General features: G+C 35.8%; 1 protein-coding gene across 24 annotated transcripts in view; it reads right to left on the bottom strand.

The window, feature by feature from the left end:
• Positions 1–20,714, bottom strand: part of DLG2 (discs large MAGUK scaffold protein 2) — a 1,033,591-nt gene that overhangs the window by 262,265 nt on the left and 750,612 nt on the right. For 19 of the 24 annotated variants that reach the window (XM_042793331.1, XM_042793310.1, XM_042793308.1 and 16 more), the window contains one exon: positions 11,862–12,017. The exons of the other annotated variants lie outside the window; for them this stretch is intronic. In XM_042793331.1, the coding sequence (XP_042649265.1) occupies positions 11,862–12,017 (156 nt within the window). The remainder of the gene's footprint in view (positions 1–11,861; positions 12,018–20,714) is intronic. 24 annotated transcript variants of the gene reach the window in all.

Below are 20,714 nucleotides of genomic sequence, written 5' to 3'. Positions count from 1 at the left end.
GAGGTATGGTTTGATTTTGGTATTGTACTGATCCTCCTTTGCAGACACCTGTTGCCTAATCCCACTTTTTTCAAAACAAAACACTCTAACCTTCTTGTTATTAATTCATAAAACTATGGTATTGTACAAGATTGTATCAGAAAAAAATAGGGAAGACAAGGAAAATAAATAGTCTGAACAAGGTTCCAGTGTTTTGATCATTACCACTATGGTTTGGATCTTGAATTTTCGGTTTCAAAGCACAACCTTCCAGTACCCTAGTTGAAAGACCCAGTTCTGTAATCCATGGCATACCAACGCGAATGCTAATTGCTGACTGATGACTGTAAGAGGTGTCTGGGAAACCAGGCAAAATCCACTAGGAAAAATACACTAAAATTTCCATCAGGACTAATTTTCCCTCTCTGTATACATCTCTTTCTAACTTCTGTGCACAAAGCAACCAGGAGACATTTCAATCACTTGAGCCTCAAGATTCTATACAGCACCTGCGATTTCAATGACACTCATAAATTCATTGCCTACTTCAGATGTCTTTGTAAAACAAGACTTTTTATACACTTTCAGTGAAGTAGCATAATATATAAAATAGTTGTAAAGGCTTGATATGAAAAATTAACAATCTTCACTCATACTGCTGAATCAAAATGTCAAAAGCAAATTCCCTTCTGCATGGTGCAATGACAGTATTACATGAGTTTATATCCTAACCAAACCTGTTTGACTTCTGCTTCCAAGCAAGCCTGTATAGCCACACTCTTGCCACAGATACTACAGAAGTCCTCCTACCTGCAACATTTACCCACTGTACCCTGAACAGGCAAGAGCTCTGATTACAGCTTATGCAGTCTTCATCACATCAGCAACTAAACAATCTACACATATTGCTGATTATAACCAAGTCAACTATTAATCAATGTAAGCATTTATTGGAATCAGGTTAGACTGCTTCATCAGCCAACCTAACTCGTCTGGAACCATCTCAGAAGTATCTGAATAGTGTTGCATTGGGCTGCGCAGATGCACCCTACTACCAGTGAGTAGTAGCAAGTGACATTCGGTTTCTTTACCGGGTACTCTTCCCATGTGGGCTTCAGTGCATTTCAGTGTCCTCTTTACACAGTGTAATGCATTATGATGGTTTCAGGCTGCTTTTTAGGAAAGGTTGTCTTAAGGATACCGTCATTGCTATTCAGAATTCAAATGCTAGAAATCAGTGTAATCAAATCAAAAGCAATTTGTGATGTGCAAGACCATATACACAACAGTACTCTCACATTGTAGAGTTATATTCTATTCCCTGTTCCCCACTTCACCAGTGTAGTGATTTCAACAGCATAAAAACAAGAACTATAGCAATCCTCAAAAGATACAGCAAGCAGCTCCAATTATACATGGAAAGATTCATTTTCTGCATGGAGTATGGAAATACTCTGCAAAAAGAAATTGTATATGCATCTCCCTGGGGATTGTAATGTTTCTGTTCCAGTATTTTGTTAACAATATTGAAACTGAAATTTTAATTTTAAAAGCCAAGCTAAATCTTCCTCTCCTTCCCCTTGTCAGCTAAAAAAATATCTTTTAATATCTTGTCACTTCCACTGACCTTGCTTTTTATGCAGTAACGGTAGTGGTTTTATGCACTGTAAGCATTATTTTTAAAAAATCATACAAGATAGCTACTTCTAGTGCTACACTTTAAAAATGAAATAAAAACTTTTTAAAGAATAAATTGTTTAAGATCCCAAAACATTAACAAATTTTACATGTAAATTTACAATGACAACTTAGCTAAATTTAGGTTCAACCCAAAAAGGTCAGTTGCATAAGTAGACTTTCTCAAAATTCAGGGATGTTTCGAGCTTGTAACTCCTTCTGAACAACTAATATGTGTTTTTTTCTTTTATTTCTTAGCAAAATAAAAAAACCTTTTCTCAGTGTTTTCATACTTATACAGCAGCTTATAATGACCATGACTTACAATGATCTCTTGTGTCAGTTTTTCCTACTGTTGCAAATCAGCACTGAGTATCTCTGCATACCTACAAATGTTTTAGCAATAGCAGTCTTTTCTTGTCCTTTTCAATGTTTCCTATCAAAAACTCAAACTCAGGATTTGGCATTTCCCCTGTATTTGTGAGTAAGAAACAAGCATCCCTCTTTCTACCCTCCCTTTCCTCTGGTGGGCCCCCCAGCAACTGTTTCTCTAATACAGTATAAATGCTCTGACACTTAAGAAACTGTGGTGAAGTACAGTAACTGTATAACTTTGTCAAAAATTTAACTGCAAATCTTCCCCCATCACTTTTTCAGCTACAAAACAAAGTTTCAGTATTTTCAAACTCCTAGGTATTTTGTTTAAGGTCCCAAGGTATTCCATAGGTAGTAATAGGATAGGCACCCTCTCTTGTGGGGATATCGATGCTCAGTAAATCCACAATAGCTTTCATTTGTTGTGTTGGGTTTTTTAAGACACATTGGGGGAAAATTTTGGTACAAGTATTGAGACAGTATAGTGATAAGTGAGCTCTACAACCTTAGAGCTGAACACTGGAACATGTCTAAAGAGTTCCCAGTAATGAACCAATGTTCTTAAACATTTCTGTCTTCCTGTATAGTAAGGCTTTGTTATTTCCTACATGCACACACACTTTTAAAACATTGAACTAACATATGAAAAGACGACAGTGCTTATGCAAATTCACCAAAGAATCTATGGAATTGGAAGAGAAACTGACTGTAAATAGGCACAACCTGAATCCACCAGGATAACATAATTATCCTGCTGACTCTTAATGTATATTCTGAACTGGAGTGGAATCTATAAATTAAATTTTAAAGATCTGAAGTCATATTTAGATCCCACTGCAGGTTACATCATTAAAAGTTAAGTCTACAAGGAAAAAAAAGCAACCAAACAAACCATTTTTAAATAATCACCAGATAATTTTGGTGGCCAAACACATAGCACCTCCAACCATCCAAGAAACACAGTAATAGCTTTAAAATATTCTTCGTGAAGGATTGAGCTATTTCTCACACCAAACAGGGAAGTGAGAGAATACAGAGACAAGTCAACTGGAGTGATATTTGTTTAATTAGGAATTAAAAGGGGTATGGTAAAGAGCTCTAGCAAGTGCATATTCAGACTACTTTCTCTTTTAAAGGTGAAGAGATGGAAATTTCCATACCTAAACTGGAATATAGAGCAAAAGTGTCCTGGTTTGCAGAGAAACCACATGCCAAACTGTGGAACTGAAGCAGAGTTTCTTGCCTATATATCTCTGGTCTGTGTTTCTTTAGTAGCTCACATTTCACTTTGAAATGTAATTTAGGTACTTCCAAACCTGTATTTTACTGGAAATCAGTTGGACTTTGACTCATGAGATTATCTGAAGGCTCATCTTGCATTTTACAACAGCCAATTTTCTCCCTAGGTTAGTGAATCACTTTGTAATTTTAAAAAATGTTATTCAGTATCTTGTGTGTTTCTTAAATATTACAAACATTTAAAGCTATATTTACATGAAAATTAACCTAAATCAATAAATGTTCAGCTGTCCTCTCCACACCAAAATGAAAGCTTAACCTATAATAAAGATGGAATTTATTCAAAGCCCAGATGGTATTTAAAAATGTCTAACTAACTGTAACAGATATACATAAATGTACGATGTAGGTAAAGGGAGGGTTAGTTTCCCACATTTGTTTGTTTACTTCTGCTTTTTTCTCCATTATCATAAACACTTTTGTAGTATTTGTGTTGCCAGACTGGATCAAGGAACAAGGTACAACAACCTCCCAAAGTTTTGCTGAGACTTTCAGTCCAACTCAAATTTAGATCAACATCTTTGAGGATTCTTGTTATCTTTACTTGTATCACACTGAAATCTCTGCAAACAGATGGTTCCAATCATATAGTCAATATCTTCAAAGAGCAACAAATCCTTTTTTTGAAATAGGAAATGTAATGAGTACCAATCAATAAATATTTCTGCAGTAACATGAGAAACATGTAAACATTTAGTTACATTTTTCCTAATGACAGTTGTATGTCCTTTTAAAAACAAATAAATGGCAGAAGAATCTGGTTTACTGTTTTAGCCTTTGGCTACTGAAACCAATTTTCCCTTTACCATGGGAAATAATTATTATCCTCACAGACCCATAAAGGTACAGGTATGTTCTGACAGTGGTAACAAAATCTGAAAAGGAAAACAAAAATATGTAGACATTTTAGAGCAACCCCAGGAGGTGGATCCCATCACATCAGGAGGTTTTTTAAATCTCAGTATTTTGTCTTTCTGACTATTCCATTAATCAGTATCTTATGGCAGGGGGGTTGGAACTAGATAATCGTTAAGGTCTCTTCCAACCCAAATCATTCTATGATTCTATAATTATAAGTTTTGGACAGAAGTGATGTGAAATCGGTGACTGCAAGAGATGAGGATCTAGTTTAATCAGTTCATTCAGTTTTGCAACATCTTCCACAACAGTGCCCTCAAACATGCTTGCAGTATCGTTGGCCTAGCACAGACTCAGCAGAGTGTTACCTCCTGATTTCTGTATCACAAGGATATTTTTAGACACATCCTGTTCAAAGTCAGACCTTCTTGACTTGGAAAAACTAACAAAAATGGACGTATTTGCAAGTATCCACATTTAGAGCTGTATATCAGCAATAATAAATGGTGATAATTAAATACAAAATAATCTGGGGACCAGAGTCAGCACTACGTTACTCCAGTGGGATAACAGTAGTGTAAAGCAAGACTAGCACAGGGCTGAGGGAAGGTTATTACTGCTGTTATAATTCTCTTGCATTTCCATGACAAATTATACTGCTATAATTAGAGGTCCCACCTGCTTTCCATGATGCCTCTTATCACTCCACTTGGTACTAATGGTTGTTCTTTTTCATGCAGTACATAAAATCATGCATATCTGTACCTACTGGAAATATCTTTTACCTCCAAGGGCTGCTGGTGGTGTCTGTGGATGTGTGTCACGTATTTCACAATTGGATAAAATTGAAGGAAAGTCTTAATTTGCCAAGGTCATACAAACTGTCAGTGGTACAGGCAAATTTCTCAGTTCCCAGCTCTTTGCTCTAACTAGTAGGCTTCCTTGCTCTTGTGTGCAGCTACAACCCTGAAAATTATTCTTCCCCCAAAATATACAGCATAGGCAGCCACAGGGTAGCTTTATTTACCCTGTTTCCACATTAATATTTCATTTCTAAGCTCAAAGAACTCTCTCGGGGTAAAAAGAGTAATTTGTTCTCCAGGTTAAATCTATTCTTGTTTTTTCTGATGAGCCAAGACTCTAGCAATTACTGTGACAGATGAAGTGATGATTTTTATGATGTGGAAACTGGTCGCAGGAATGAAACTGAAATCTTCAAACCTATTTCTCATATCAGCCTTTAGACATTTGTCAGGTAATAATTGCCATTAACTTCTGTCACTGTGGACAAGATTTGAAATTAGTGAATGGATCCATTAGCGTGACTAGCACTCCCATACAGAGTGACACTTTCTGTCTATTTTTTTTGTCATTTATTCTGAATAAACTTGAACAGGATATGGAACCAATATTAAAAATGTGGGTTTAAGTTTATTCCAACACTCTGAAGCATTTGAACATTGTGTCTGGAGTTTTAGTGCTCTATCATTTTGGAAGAACTGTTTCAAGGGGATTTTGAGAGACCAGAAGATGATGTTTGAGAGGGAGCTTATGTATACTAAAAATAAACAGTAACATGCCTTACAGAAATGATCTTTTCAAACAACAAAGTTATTGTGTGGACTTATTTATGAACTGACTGGATTTTCATGAGATAATTTGAAGTATCACTCCTGCCTTGTACCTAGCCAGTAACTGCTGTAGCCAGTGTTAGGTGGTGAATGTCATCCTCTGAAGGCAAAACTTCAATCCTTAGGGCCATGGTCCACCTCACTCTCCCCATACCGGATGACCGATTGCCCTGAACCAATTCCTCAGGCAGACATCAGCTAAAAGTGGCCTGATACCTTTCTAGTCTCCTGGTTCCAGTCTTCACCATTAATTCAAAAAAGACATAGGAACTGGCATTTGATACTTTGAGAGTGTTTCTTGTGACTTACATAGAAAATAAATTTCAGAGCTTGCTTACAGGCATGGAAAGGAAAGACATATTTTCTTTGTTCCCAAATGTCTCTGTACCTCTGTTTGTAATCATAACAGCAGGAAAATTTTAATACTAGTGATTTACAGATGTTTTCTTACTGAGAACTGATTTTTTTTTCTTCTCTAAAGACACAATAAAGAAAATACTGCTACTTAACTAAACGGAGGTAATATTTCTGTCCATTTTATGAGCCAAAAATATACAGTTTAATATTCACGGGTGTGGAATATGAACAAAAGAGGCTCTGTAGCACAAGAAAGCACAGTATCTCTGAAAATGAAACCATATATTCCAAAAATACACTGCATTTCTCAAGAGAATAAACACCTTAATTTTTCTCTTTTAAAAATTTGATTCTATTCTCTTTAATGATATTAGTTATCCTGAATATAACTGAGTAACAAGATTATTTTACTGGTAGCTAAAGCAAAGCAAATAGAATTAAGTGATTTGCTCAACTAAAAAGTATTAGTCAACAGCACAACTGGAAATAAAGCCCAGCAGCATTAACCTGAAGCATCCCATCTTAACCTTAAAGGCTAATTAAACACTTGAACTGTAGAGATTTCATGCCTTTACAGGTTAAGATTCTCCTGCAATTATCTCTCTGAGTTTGTAAAAGGTTCATCTTCCTAGTAATTTTAATTAATAGTGTCTAAAATAGAAGACTCATTAAAAAAAGGAAAGAGCATAAGAGAGTCTATAGGAATGTTTGTGCTTATTAGAGTCAGAGATTCATCCACACAAAATAACATGAAAGCTGAGGCGGAAAGGCAGCATCATTTATCTTTAATTAACTGTAACAGTTATATGACTGGATCACTTTCTTGAAGAGAACACTTGAGTCAAGATTAAAAAGAAATTATAGGTAACTGTTCCACTTCAGACTTTTGAATTTGTTAACTGAAAGTGATAAGGAAAATCCACAATTAATTGGTATCGTTTCTAAAAGATCCTAAATAATTTAAAGGCCTAAGGAGTCTGATTCACAAGCAGGGACAATCTACATTGAGACATTGTATTTGAGTTGTAGACAGTTAATCAGCTCAGTTCATGCTGATTTTGTTTTGCCTTATAACTATAAAATACTGCAGTACTGGAGCTGCTTTTAGAAGCAGCATAACCTAGTCAAGCATAGTGATATTTAATTCTATGCATCTGGGCTGCATCTTGTCAACCACTGCAATGTACATTCCCGCATGTGAGGCAAGGTCTCCATACTTATTCTTAGAAAGGTCTAGGTGCCAGAATTAAAGTATTTAAATTGCTAAATAATGTTGTTTCGGGAGTGAAGGCCATGGTACTTAGATACCTAATTCTCACTGAAATCAGTAATAACAAGTTGCTTCAATCCCCATCAGTATGAACATCAGTATCTAAGACAGCCTCTGCAATGAGTAGTTTAATCTCTTAAATTGCCTAGGGGTTGCTATATGCTCTGTGTCTCTGAAAGCCTAAAACTGTGTATAAATATGCCTTATTGTCACTCTCAAAACAAAAAGTCAGTGTTCAGTTTTTAAAATGCCACCTTACAGTTTTAGGGGACTACTTTATCAAGAGTTATTTTAACCAGGTTATCTTTTATTTTCTAAAGATGTTTTTTCTTTGTGACTACAGAATGAATTTGTTTCCATTGACACTAATTTGAACCTCAGTACTGCCTATTTGCTGTTCAAAAATTCATAGAAAGTATTGTATACTTATTCCCTTCCACTGCCTTTACTGAGAAAGTAGTGGTGGTCCCAAGAACTGGTGTCATTAAACTAATTCATCAAATTTCTTAAAATTATTTTTATGTTATTAAATAATAACACAAATTTCCATTTGTAATAGGATGCTATTTTCTCAGACAGAATTAGTTTTCAAATAAGCTCTATGAGATCATTGTTAAACCTCGTTCAGAGACTGGGAAACAAAGCACAAAATCATTAACTACCTTGTCTAAGACTGCAGATCACAGTGTCAGCCAGAACTGGGGCTGGATTCAAAAAACTAATCTTGATTTAAAAAGCAAGCCAAATACTTTCAATACAGGCACTCAAGCACCAGAAGGAAGATGTGCAAGTTTACAAAAGCTAGACTAAACATGAACAAAATTTTCACTTCTTTTTATTTTCTTGGGAGGAGTCATGTTCCCAAGCTTTTCTCCCATGACTACAAAGTCTGAAACCCTACCCTTAGTTCCTTTCCCTACATGTCTTTAAAAATATTGATGCAATAACGTGATCAAAGGCTGAAGAGAAAAGCAAATACCTATGGAAAAAAAAAAAAAAATCTCAAACCCCAACAATATTAGGGCTGCCCTTTAGCAAAAACTGTGCTGGCAACCCCAGTGACAAGAAGATTTTGGTGAAGACAGGGAAGTTATTTCTGGGCAAAACTGAAACATTTTTTAAGTGTGTCTATATAGTGGTGAATGTAATGAAGTTCTCTGTGCAAAGATTGAGAACACAACATTTTGTGTTATATAATGCAGAAACAATGTCCTGTGTTTGTAGAAAGAGTGTTACATCTATGAGCTGTGATTTCCTTTCGCTGCCAATAATCTAATTGTACACATAATTGACAATAATGACAGAGACCAGAACATGAATATTCTGCATCTGTTCCCACATGGTGCTCTCAAAGGAAAACGTACTACTCCAAAATTCTCTCTACTTTGGTCTACAATGGGACAGGTTTTCGGCTGTTGCACACTGTCATAGCCCTGTTAATATCAATTCATATGAACTGATAATTCAATCAACAAATAAATTACTTTTATCCTAAAATGGGAGTATATTGTTCCAGATCTCAAAATCTCCCAGGAGCTAAGCCAGGCCACCATAAAATCAAGTGTTATAAACTTGAATTTATTATAGACAAATAAGGCTTTGGCCTATGAATTCTCTTTGCCTATTAAGTTAATGAGCCTTGACAAAACAATCGTCTGAGGAGTAGCTGACAAATTATATGAAGCAGCAATTTGAAAGACATTGGCTGGTTTACAAGCATTTCAGTTGGGAGAACATGGCATCATGTTCCTCTTCCTCTGGAACAGTTATCTGTCAAACCAAATTTCTTGCAGTTCAGCAGTAGATTCTCCATATTGCAGCTTTGAGATATGACAACTACAGTTACCAAAACAAGCAAATGATCCCTGTCCTTTCCTCCCCAAACCTGAAGCTGACAAATTCTGAGGAAAAACTCTAGGAAGCCTACAGGAAGACAGGGAGATACCTCTTCATATTTGACTGGAGACCGTGAAAGTATATAAGGTGGAAGAAGAGGGCTTTGAGGAATTTGGGTGAATAAAGGGAGGCCTTTCAAAATACCTGGTTAAAATAGGGTTAAAATGGAATCAATACTTCTCTAAAATCTGTTCTCCAACTGTGAATACTGAGTCCATTTGGAAATCAAGTCATGGTATATGTTGTAAAGCTGTGACTTTCCTCACCAAAGGCATTTGGTGAAATTTTATTTCAAATGTCTTCCTCTATGGTCAACTATTCAACCAGTCCTGTGGAGATGACAGAATTTGAGAGCACCAAAAACTGTTATATTTTCCATCTGAATGTTATTTCACAGTGGGAAGGAAGTATGAATTATAGCAATCAGTTGCCTCTACCACATCATGTAGCAGAGCATAGTAGAGAGTATTTAACCATGAGTTGTTTCTTTTCTTATCTTTTGTGTTCTTTTTGGAGTTTTTGTTGGACTGTAGAAATAAACAAACTGATTAAATATACAGGGATTAGAGCTTAATTTTGAGTCAAAGTAGAATGAAGAGAAATGAAACCTTATTCTTAAAGAGAATTGTAAATTGTCACTCAGTAGAACAAACCCCAGCTTTTTAAGTCCTGATGACAGGTCATCAAATATCTGTTGACCAAGTATTCAATCAATCACACAGTAAAGCAAACGTATGTAGAGAAATACAACTTTGGATGGCAAAATGGCCTAGTTCTATGAGCTCTTCAGGGCTCCAGTGATTATTGGCATCTGAATATCTGGACTGCAGGAAGTAGCCTTAAAGTTTCACCCTTTTTCCCCAACCTATCTCCATAGTCCTGACAGTCATGTCTATAGAGATCAACTACTTAGCAATTAATTGCATCTCTTTATCGTTAGCAAGCCACAGTCTAATCCTCAGTGCTCCAATACACAACTCCATGGCCCCAAAATCTCCTAGAACCCACTTGTTCAACTTTCTATTTCAAGTTGGTGCCTTCCTTTCTAAAGGGACCATTTTAAAAGTAAGAGTCTTTTTATAATGATCTCTTCTGTTATCAGGCTCTAAACACACTGAATCACTGTGATACTTACAGATAGATTACTCATATGTACACTGTACCTAGAGACCTGAAGTCATTTTACTACTTTTTTATAGTTATTTCCTTTAAGATAATATTTGCAGAGGAATTATAATATTGTGGATAGATCTCTTAGTGCCTGACATACTTCTGGAATTACTTAACTTTATAAAACATTGCTCTTATCAATGTTTTTCACCCAAACTTGTACTGGCCTGAACAGCTTGACTAATCACTTTGTCCAGTGATTAAGCATCTTTTTACAAATTCCAGAAGCTACACAGTTCTCATTCTAATAAACCGACAGCTTCAGCATGGCCTTACCACATCTGTTGCATTCTTCAATAGTACTTGTCTTATTGCTTTTTAAATTTAGCTTTCTATTTCATAGCACTGCAATGCCTTTCATGGCTGCTTTTCTAATCCCTGAGGTTTCTTTCCTGTTATTGTATCTTATATTAATTTACCATTTTACTTTCCACTTACATACTTCTGCTCTTCTCTTCCCACATTACTCGTTTTAAAGTGTTTTCTGTAGAAAATGCCTATGATCAAATCTCCAAATACAATTATTTTTCTTCTACTCTAGAATATGAAAGATATTTTTTTTTTTCTGAGAAAGGAAGCACTCAGCATCTTGAAAACTTGTGCCTAACTCTTCCTCTATCTCCCAAGTCTTGTCTGCAAATAGTTTACTACTATCCTAGTAGACTATAGAAGAATAGCTGGGTTATACTAGCATACAGTTTTGGATAGTATGTTTTCCTTTATTAAATATTTCTCAGGAGGAAATCACTGACAATATTTTATAGAATTATCTTCCATTACTTTGGTTATGGAAATGCTATATAGTTTTAGGTTTTACTAACTGTCCTCTCAGAGCACAGCTAGTGTAGGGAATGCTAAATTTTCGATGTTTTCTCAACCATGACTTGGTGAGGGAGGTGATTATTTTTTGCTCAATTTCTTCTGAATGGCTTAGGCAGCCACCCTACAAACTCAAAGATGCTCATTGCACAAAGTAGGCACAACAGAGAAATAAAATGACTGAGTCAAACCAAATTACTACACCTTTCAGTGAAGTCTTAGTCACTTCCTGTACTAACAGAGAAACAAATACTGAATTCAGTTGTAAGATGTGATACATATTATGAAACCTATTTTAGAGCACCATTCCAATGGATCAAAACATTGCCTGTGTTCATCACTGGATTTTGGATGACCAAAATTATATACCAAGGTAGCATATATCTTCCAGTGGTGCAGATGTGAAAGCATGGTTAAAAATAAGCACAAGCTACAGAAAAAGATCTATGGTGAAGATGTAAACTATGAGATAAATCCAGTGATGTTCATGCACTCTAACGAAGGAGGTGAGGAAGAAGCGCATGCAGTACCTGGTGATCTCAGAGTCAGGGAGCAGGCCTACGTGGTAGTGGGGATAGGGAGCTGTAAGAAGGAAGCTTTTGTCACACTCGACAGGGGAATAGTGCCTAGGAGAAGGTGGTTTATCACACAGTTTGTTCACAGTGCTGTAAACAGGTTCAGGAGGCCTGGTGATACAGAGACAAGAGTAAAAGATCAGGTGCATATTAGTGGGTGAAATTATAGAGAAAACACAGCAAACATTTTAAAGGCATGCATAGCAAATCTGTCAAGACCTTTTCACTAGGGATTTTCTAACAAATAAAGTGTGCTGTTAAAGGAAACATTAGAAATTGATAACACATTATTATGGTATACAAACAACTACATATAAAGATATACACAATAGAAGTGGGCCATAAAACTGGCTTATGGGAAGTGTGGCACTGAAAGGGAATATCTTGTCTGAAGTTCTGTGACAAATTTTCCCACATACTCAGCTTGCTTTATTTTCAATCTAACAACATTACTTCTGCACAGCTTTCTGTGATCTTTAATTTTAAACATTGCATAGAATATGATAATTTTTTACCTGAAATGGGGAATGTTTTACCCATTAATTGAAGATAAAGATGAAGTACATATTACTTGTTAACACAACATACTCCTGCCCCAATGAGCTGTGGGTTTGCAAGTAGAGCTCTGGTCAAAGTGAGCTGTATCCTATAACAACACCGATGGTAACAAACTGTGCAAGCAATTCATCTCATTGGCAGGCAATTCATTACTTTTCACAAGTTCTTTGCTCTCTTTTCAGATTCAACCTTCAAAATCTGATTATGCAGACTACATCTCAAACAGTCAACCTTGTTGACAAGGCTACTCCAATCGTACTTGCACTGATGCTCCAAATTACAGAAGGCAGTCTGCAAAGCTAGATACGAAGAATAAGATCCTAAAACTGACACTGAGCGGTCACCGAGCATTTGTCTCCTACTGCCTAGAGACCAACCGCTTGGGAGAGGTAATACTTACCACAAACCTCCCAGGGAGCTGCCTGGGGAGGGGGAGAAGGGAATGCAGCTTTTAGTACCAACCCGTCAGGGATCCACAGGAGACAACCAGCAAACCGTTTTCAAAAAAAATACACCACACAGTACATTTCCCGTCATGCAACTTCTCCAACTACTGTGTCGGCCCCAGCGGTTACCTCTGGGCCTACTGGCAGAGTGAAACCTGACTCATAATTTTCTGAAGTTTCTGTTCTAAAGAGTGCCAAGACGCAATCACTGTCATATCCTTGCTTCTGCCAGAAGATCCAGGGTATGCCACTGTCTTTAATCACAGCAATACAGTATTAGTTAGATGAAAATCTTATTTTAGAAGCCTGAAAATATCAAGAGGCCACACAGTTAATAAACTCTTTTTGTTCTTCTGGCTGCACTCTGCCTCATGTGGGTGTGGTTTTTGCTGTGACTTTCACAGGTACCAGAATTTATTATGGTCGTGGATGCACTGTCAGATACAGAGAACATATTTTCCTTTGTTGTTAGCTTCTTGTTTTGTCCTTTGGGGTAAAAGGAGTAGCTGCTTTACTTAAAAACTGGTCTCACTCAATGCTAATAACATTATTCATAGCAATCTGACATGTGATTTGAGAACTCTCTGTGCCTGACTTTCCCAGGGAAAACTTTACAGTTAAAAAATAGCAGTTTAAGATTACCAAGTATCAAAATAGCAAATCTGTCACTCATTTGGTTATAAAGCATTCTGTCAAGCATTTAGTAAAATTCCTTTAAAAACGTTTAAAGTAGAAACTCTTTTTCATGAGCATACTTCACACCTGTTTCAGAGGTTTGGATTTAATAATTCCTTTACTAATTCAATTGCTGCTTTCAATACAAAAATCCAGAGAAAATCATTTTGATTATTTTACTTTAGATCAACGCTTCCTTTTATTCCCTCAGAAATCACTTCTGCTTTTAGGCAGTATATTAAATAACAAGTACAAATATCAAATATAAATGATACCTACTATGAAAATTGAAGAGATATTGCCCCAGTGCAGGAAGATGAATAAAAGCTGCAGATTTCTCCATGGCTTAAAACACTAACCAGTCCATAAACAACTGCTAGCTTCCTATATTCAAGTTAATTATCTTCTCTGAGTGGTAGATGACATGAGAGTGTCGCTACCCCTTGGATGTATTGTGAATGCTCAAACTACACTGAGTCATCAGTGAATGACCATCCAACCTTGTGCTGAGACACAAATCATGCCCCAGAGATGGAGAGATAAGAGGGATCACTGTCAACTGACAGTTACAAACTGCTTCCAAAAGCAAAATTAAGGTAAACATTCAACATCCACCAAGACAGAGACCAAATCAGTCCTTCAAATAAAAACACAAAGCCCTAATAAGATGTCTTGCAAAGCCCAGAAAAATTGAAAACACTTAGTATTTTTCACTCATTTCAGTCTTACTGGATGGTAAGATCAAAGAAAATTGGAATAGGTCACTGCGCTTAGGTACAAAGTCCTCTACTCATTGGTATTAGATAAGAGATACTGTGACCTAGCTAACAACATACTGCCTGTAATTGAGCTGAAGATAAAGGTCTTAAGGTTAAGAAAATGAACTGAAATTTCTTATCCTTTTAAAGCTTCGGCTCTTTGTTTAGAACAGGATTCAGGGTATCTGCTAATTCCAGTTATGAGTGCACTTCTTGTAAGGCCTATGAACTGGTCTGAGATCATAACAGACACCTACTTACCATCAGATGCCATTCTTCAATGTCATTAAGAACATGGACTCATCTGGTTCTTTAGGTACCTTCATACTACTCAGATGCATATGCTAATACTGCCAATTGCATAACTGGTCCCTGGATGCACAAGTTATTGGCACAGAAAAGCAAGGACTTTTAAGATAAGCAGTACGTAACATCAAGGGTCCAGCTCAGGTCAAGATAAACTTATTTTCTCTCTTGATTTGATTTAGTAAATAAATTAAATAGTGTAAAAATAATTGGGAGTTGTGATAAAAAATAGAAAGGAGGAGAATGATTAAAACATAGTGGGCAGATCACTGTCCTGGTCATACAAACTGTACTTCATGTAGGCCTTCAAATATCCTCCTGATTCTTCACCTTCTCTATGGCAAACTACTACTTAGCTACAATAGTACATATCTACTTCTGAAGAAAACAATCCCCCCCCCCCCCCCCAAAAAAAAAAAAGATAATTACGAAGACCACCCAGCTTTATTAAATGATTCTTCTAATGCAGCATTTTCTCTTGTCATTTATATTTCTCCTCACTGGAAGAATAAGAAAGAACTTCTGTCCAATGGGATCAGCCCACCTGGTAAATCCTGTCTCACATATCTTCTTCTTCTTCAGTGCTATGACAAAGCCAGGTTGTCTTCTCTCAAAGCATGGGATAAGGAGAATGTTATTTAGAAATAGCTACTAATGTGCCATTCTGAAAAAATACAGACAAGGTCACCTCAACTTTTCTTGCAAAATAATTAAGAGCCAGACTGAACATAAACATTGAGGACTTATTTTATGATGCATTCAATCTTCAAATGAATTTAAAAATGTGTAGCGGGTCATTTAGCAGGCTGTAACAAAAGTGTAAAAGCCAGATATATATTATTTAAGGACCGATTCCCTGTAGTTTATTTGAATTTGCTTCACTTTCAGATACAGAACTTCAGAGGTTTTATTTAAAATAAATACTAAGCAATTTTTGTAGTTTTTAACATGAGACTACATTGCACCATTTACTTTGTCCACTACCTTATTCTTTTTAAAGACTTATGCAAAAAATCCACTTAAAATGTCAAATGTGTGACTATTACAGTATACTTCCTGGATAACTGTAATATCTCTTTTAATGAGTAATTATCTAATTTAGTCTGAAAAATATCTGTTGCTGTAACTTCTTATTTAGCAGATCTGCTCCCTTTCTGTCTTTAAACTATTTAGTGACAAACATGCATTACGATTCTCTGTCTTTTTCAGTAAGCTATAACCCAAGCTCTGATAAAGGAGAGAAGCAAGTGCTAGGTCTAGATGGACAGCAATAACTAGGATAGCATGAGAATCAGGCATACTGTAGTAGAGGAAAGGCAATAGAAAATTTAAGTAGTACCACAGCTTGGCTTGAGGAAGCCACAGTAGATAATTCAATCACAAGAGAGAGAATAAAGCTATTCAGCACCACAAGGTAAGTTTTTAAATGGTAGTATGAACAGCAGACAGTCATAAAACGACTTTTCTAGCAAAAAAAAAAAAAAAAAACAAACAAACTGAAAGCTGGAATTGTTAATCAGTATAGACCTTAACTGCAGTAAGGCACAATTTTCACAGAAAGGTGTAACTGGTGAAAAAGCTAACAGCAACAGTGGGAGGTAGAAGACTGATCTGACACTGGTTTTATTTATTTATTTCATAACATTGTGTAAAGAACGCAAATCTTCCTAGTTGTTTGTAGTCCTTATTATTCTCTGTCTGGATCATCACTGTGTTATTGTTTTAGGCTGGCTTTATTGCACAACATAAGTTATAAGAAAATGGCATTATTAAAACTGTTCTTTCCTCAGCACCATGCAGGGTCCTCAATTTAATTTTAACTTTTTTTTATTGCAGAATCCTGTTTTGTAGGGTTCAATTGCCAACAGATAGCACATTAAACGTTAACAGTTTCATTTTTTGGATTTGAAAACCTTTCATGATATGGAAAGAAACCAGCTAAACTCTCATGGAATAGTGAATATGCAGGGCTATAGCCAGGAAATGATAAATTCAATCTGAGAGAAAATAAATCTCACAATGCTACAAGTTTCCAACATTATTTTTTTTAGTAGCAATTCTTAATTGTACCCAAGTCAGTAAAGACAACTAATACATTAGTGTTGCTAATACAATGTTGCTGGGAAGTATGCAAATAACTGTCTTTAAAAGTGTATCACTATTAAAACAAAAATCAATGGTAATTTAATACAAATTAAGTCTTCCACTTCTAATAACCAGTGATTTTCACATATATGCCTTTTGACTTCTCTGAGTTTTTTGCTCATATAACCTTCTAGGAGAACCACATACCTTACTGTTTATTCTAAATAGGTTTATTTAGAAATGAAAGTAGATTTTATTTCATAGGTTGTGTCCTGGCAATTCAAATAAGACCCAGTCATTCATTAGACATGTTTATTTCAACTAAATGAAAGACAGAGAGGGGTGTGAAGAACTAGAAGAAAATACCAGAAATACATTACGTTAATTCTTTCTGGAAATCCTCCTATAATCAAAGATTTCTTAGCTTTTCCATTATTAGCTGCTATGTTCATAAGTCTTAAAGTTTTCTATAACTCCTAAACAAGTGCTTAAGATCATGGCATTTTTTTTTAGCACAGTAATGAAGACTAAGGATTGCCTTGTTCCTCTTAACAATACTATTTAAATGTTTTAATCTGGTTTTCAAACAAAATGGCCTACAAGATGGCATAAGTATCATTTAGAACTTTTAATATTCTACACCCAATTCTATACTCATTATTCTTAGCCATTAGGAATTAGGAAATGAAATGACTGTTTAATTTGAAAAAAATCAGTAATGATTTTCTATTGCAGCAATGGAAATGAAGGCTGCTTCACAAAGGGATGGTGAGACTATAAGACTAAAGGCTCTGGTTCCTTGCAGTGACTTTTTAGGAAACAGGGCCAGTAAAGAATGTCCCTTCCCTGCTCAGCTGATGAAAATCAGCAATTTAAGGACCATATAGACCAGAAACTAAATCCAAGCAATTGTGATTAGGTTGACTATGCACTATGAACACGAGCACTTATCCTCATCCATATTGAACATTTTTATATTTGTAGGCTTCACAACACCCTGTGGCAATGAGTCCCACATACTAATCATGTGACATACCCAAACCCTCTGCCTTTGTGTACTGTAAGCCTGTTCCTTCACTGCACATTGATAACATATAGTAACATTTCAACATCTACTTTCTGTATTTTAAACTTGGCAATGCATTGTAAGCTCCCTGTATCTCAGTTATAAGAAAGCAGTAGTAGTAGCTACCTGTTGCCTTCTCTGTCATGGGTACTTTTGCAGATCTCTGTTCTTTCTCTCTCTGACAGCTTTTTTTCTATACTGGAATTATATGTTATTTAGCTTCCCCTGGAAACCATACTACACCCCTGAATATTTCTGCCACCCCCTTCTGAGGCTTTTTCCAGTTGCCACCATGTAGTATTCCAGACTCACATGCATCATAGATTCATACAGAAAAACATTATATTTTGCACTCTTCCTTTTCTATCCTATTTCCATTCTTAATTACCTTTTTGATTGCTCTTGAGTACTCAGCTGACAACATCACAAAACTAACCACAGTCACCCCAAGGTGTCTTTCTTAAATGGCAACAGCTGCTTTAAGAGTCCATGTCCATGATACATGTAGTATGTGCTTGGGGTTATCTTGTTCCTCTGTGCACTACTAAATGTTAGTTACCATTTCTGTGTGTACTATCACTGCCAATCCTATCTCATTTAAAGAATATTGATACAAGCACTAAAGTAGATTCCAAAATTTGATTTTTTTTAGAAGTGTTAAGTAGTAAGTAGCTTTCACTGACTATTAGAGGTAGTCAAAGCCTATTACTTGGGGATATCTAACAGGCCTGTTTAAATATGTGTGGATTACTCGGGACATAAAAGATTATCTGGTGACTTGATAATAAATACAATTTTTACTTTAATATAAATTATTAAGATTTTTTTTAAATAAATTTGGGGTAACAAAATGAAATCTTATGATAGGCAGACATATATTACGCATTTATAAGGTTTAACAACTAGCTTAAAGTAAAATTTGTGTATAAAATACATGAAATATAAAATAGTTGCTTTGCAATTTAGCAATTTCATGCTTCATTGAAGGGAATGAATAATAACATAGAGCTAAGAAGTACAACTGTGAACTTTTTTCTGAAAAGCTGTTGACAGGTGTTCTACAAGTAGGCATTTTTAGATGTCAGCATAACTAAATACTGTATCATTGTATTTCACCAAGGGTACAATTTGAGGTTATACAGACAAACTTATTTTTTCTTTTCTTAACTGAACATTTAATGTGCAACTTGAATAGTGTTCTTTTAATTTTTTATTTTATTTTTAATAATTACTTAGATTGATTGAAGACTAATCCAAGAAGAAATCCTATTATGGGACATCATATTGAATTCAATATAATGTTCAGCAGGGTCACCAGTGTAAAAGCTTGAGCATGAGAACTCTACCTCATGAGAGACAGGGAGTAACCACCAGCAGCAGCAGGCTGATGGATAGGCAATGAGGTGAACTATCATGATATGATAGTCATGCCTGCGGGGGATCAAGCACGTACCATGCAAACCCCAGAAACCCTGGGCTCCTCTCCATTTTTCTAGAGAGACATGGCTCTATCCTGATCCTGCCAGCATCTTATCAGCAACTTTTTCTACCTACGCTCTATCTTTGTTCATTGCCCCAGTCTTCTTGCACAACTATCGATTATCTCAAACCTCATGTCTCACTGTCTGAGGGAGCTGATGGTTCAGCAGCCCTGAAATTCATTGCTGCTCTTCTCCATGTTATTTTTCTCCACTGCTTCTTCATGCCTCTTCACCCATTTCTCACTTATGTTCTTCCTTGTCCTGAATTCCCCTTCCAAATCCAAGTTTTCTTACCCAATAAAATACTAGTCTTCCCTTCTTGTGATTTACATTCTCACACAACCAGTGACAAGTTCTCCCTCACTTTCACACACAATCTCAGCATAATTCCTTGCCAAACACACTCCCCCTATTCCTTCAGACTCTTCAATGTTAAAATCTGACAGGACTGGGCATTCGGAGCACAGAACAGAATCACTCCTGATTATGTTTCTGTGTCTGAAAGGGATGGAAGAAATAAGTAGAGAGAAAAACTAGATTTGGCCATATAATGCTGTGCTTAATCATGCTGGCTTTTTAAAATAATCTAGTCAGTATTCCAAAATTGTGAGAAGCTCTGATATACCTTAAAGAGCTCTATTGCAAAAAAAAAAAAAAAAAAAAAAAAAAAAAAAAAAATTACCTACATTTTGGAGGATAAATGAACTGTATTTTTCCCAAAGATTTATATTTGTTGGCATTTAAATAGAATTTCATAAATGCAGTAGAAATACTATGTGAATATAGTTTCATCAGCTCCCATACTTGAACACCCTGAAACTACATATGGAATATTACAGTATTTAAAATATAGTATCACTACGATTTTTAAAACATAGAACACAATAGAACACGAACTAAGTCATGTAATTCTCCTTTTATTCCTTAAATGACTAAGCTGTTATGGTTAAAACTAAATGCAATTTAATCTGATAATAATAGAGGTTAATTAAAATTACTTTTAAAATAAGAAATGTGATTTACACTAATTTTTAAAGTAAAACACACATGCAACCTTTGGTATCCCTAGATAAACAAATCCACCCTCAGGTAAAAACTGACCATGAAAATATTAACTTGAACAATCAGACTGCCAAAGTCACAAGTGATTTAACAGGAAGAATAAATAAAATGCATTATCATTCTCCCTGTAGTACTACATACAGTTTATTCTCTTTAGGGTCACATGCTGAGTTTGGGTTGGGCATGGTGCTAGGATTGTTGAGAGCTCACAATTACCTGTCATATTCATATAACTGCATCAGTGTACTACATATCTTTTACTCATTACTTGTAGAGTAACATCAGGTCAAAAACATGGTATAAATTCCCCATTTGAAAGTTCTATCTAGAGTACTTGAAGATCTTTGCCTGGGAAACGTGAGTTTCAATTC

Source organism: Tyto alba, unplaced genomic scaffold (genome assembly GCF_018691265.1).
Source record: "Tyto alba isolate M040663 unplaced genomic scaffold, T.alba_DEE_v4.0 Super-Scaffold_2, whole genome shotgun sequence".
Lineage (NCBI taxonomy): Eukaryota > Metazoa > Chordata > Aves > Strigiformes > Tytonidae > Tyto > Tyto alba.
Note: the sequence above shows the minus strand (reverse complement) of the source record. Positions and strands in the feature narration are given on the sequence as shown.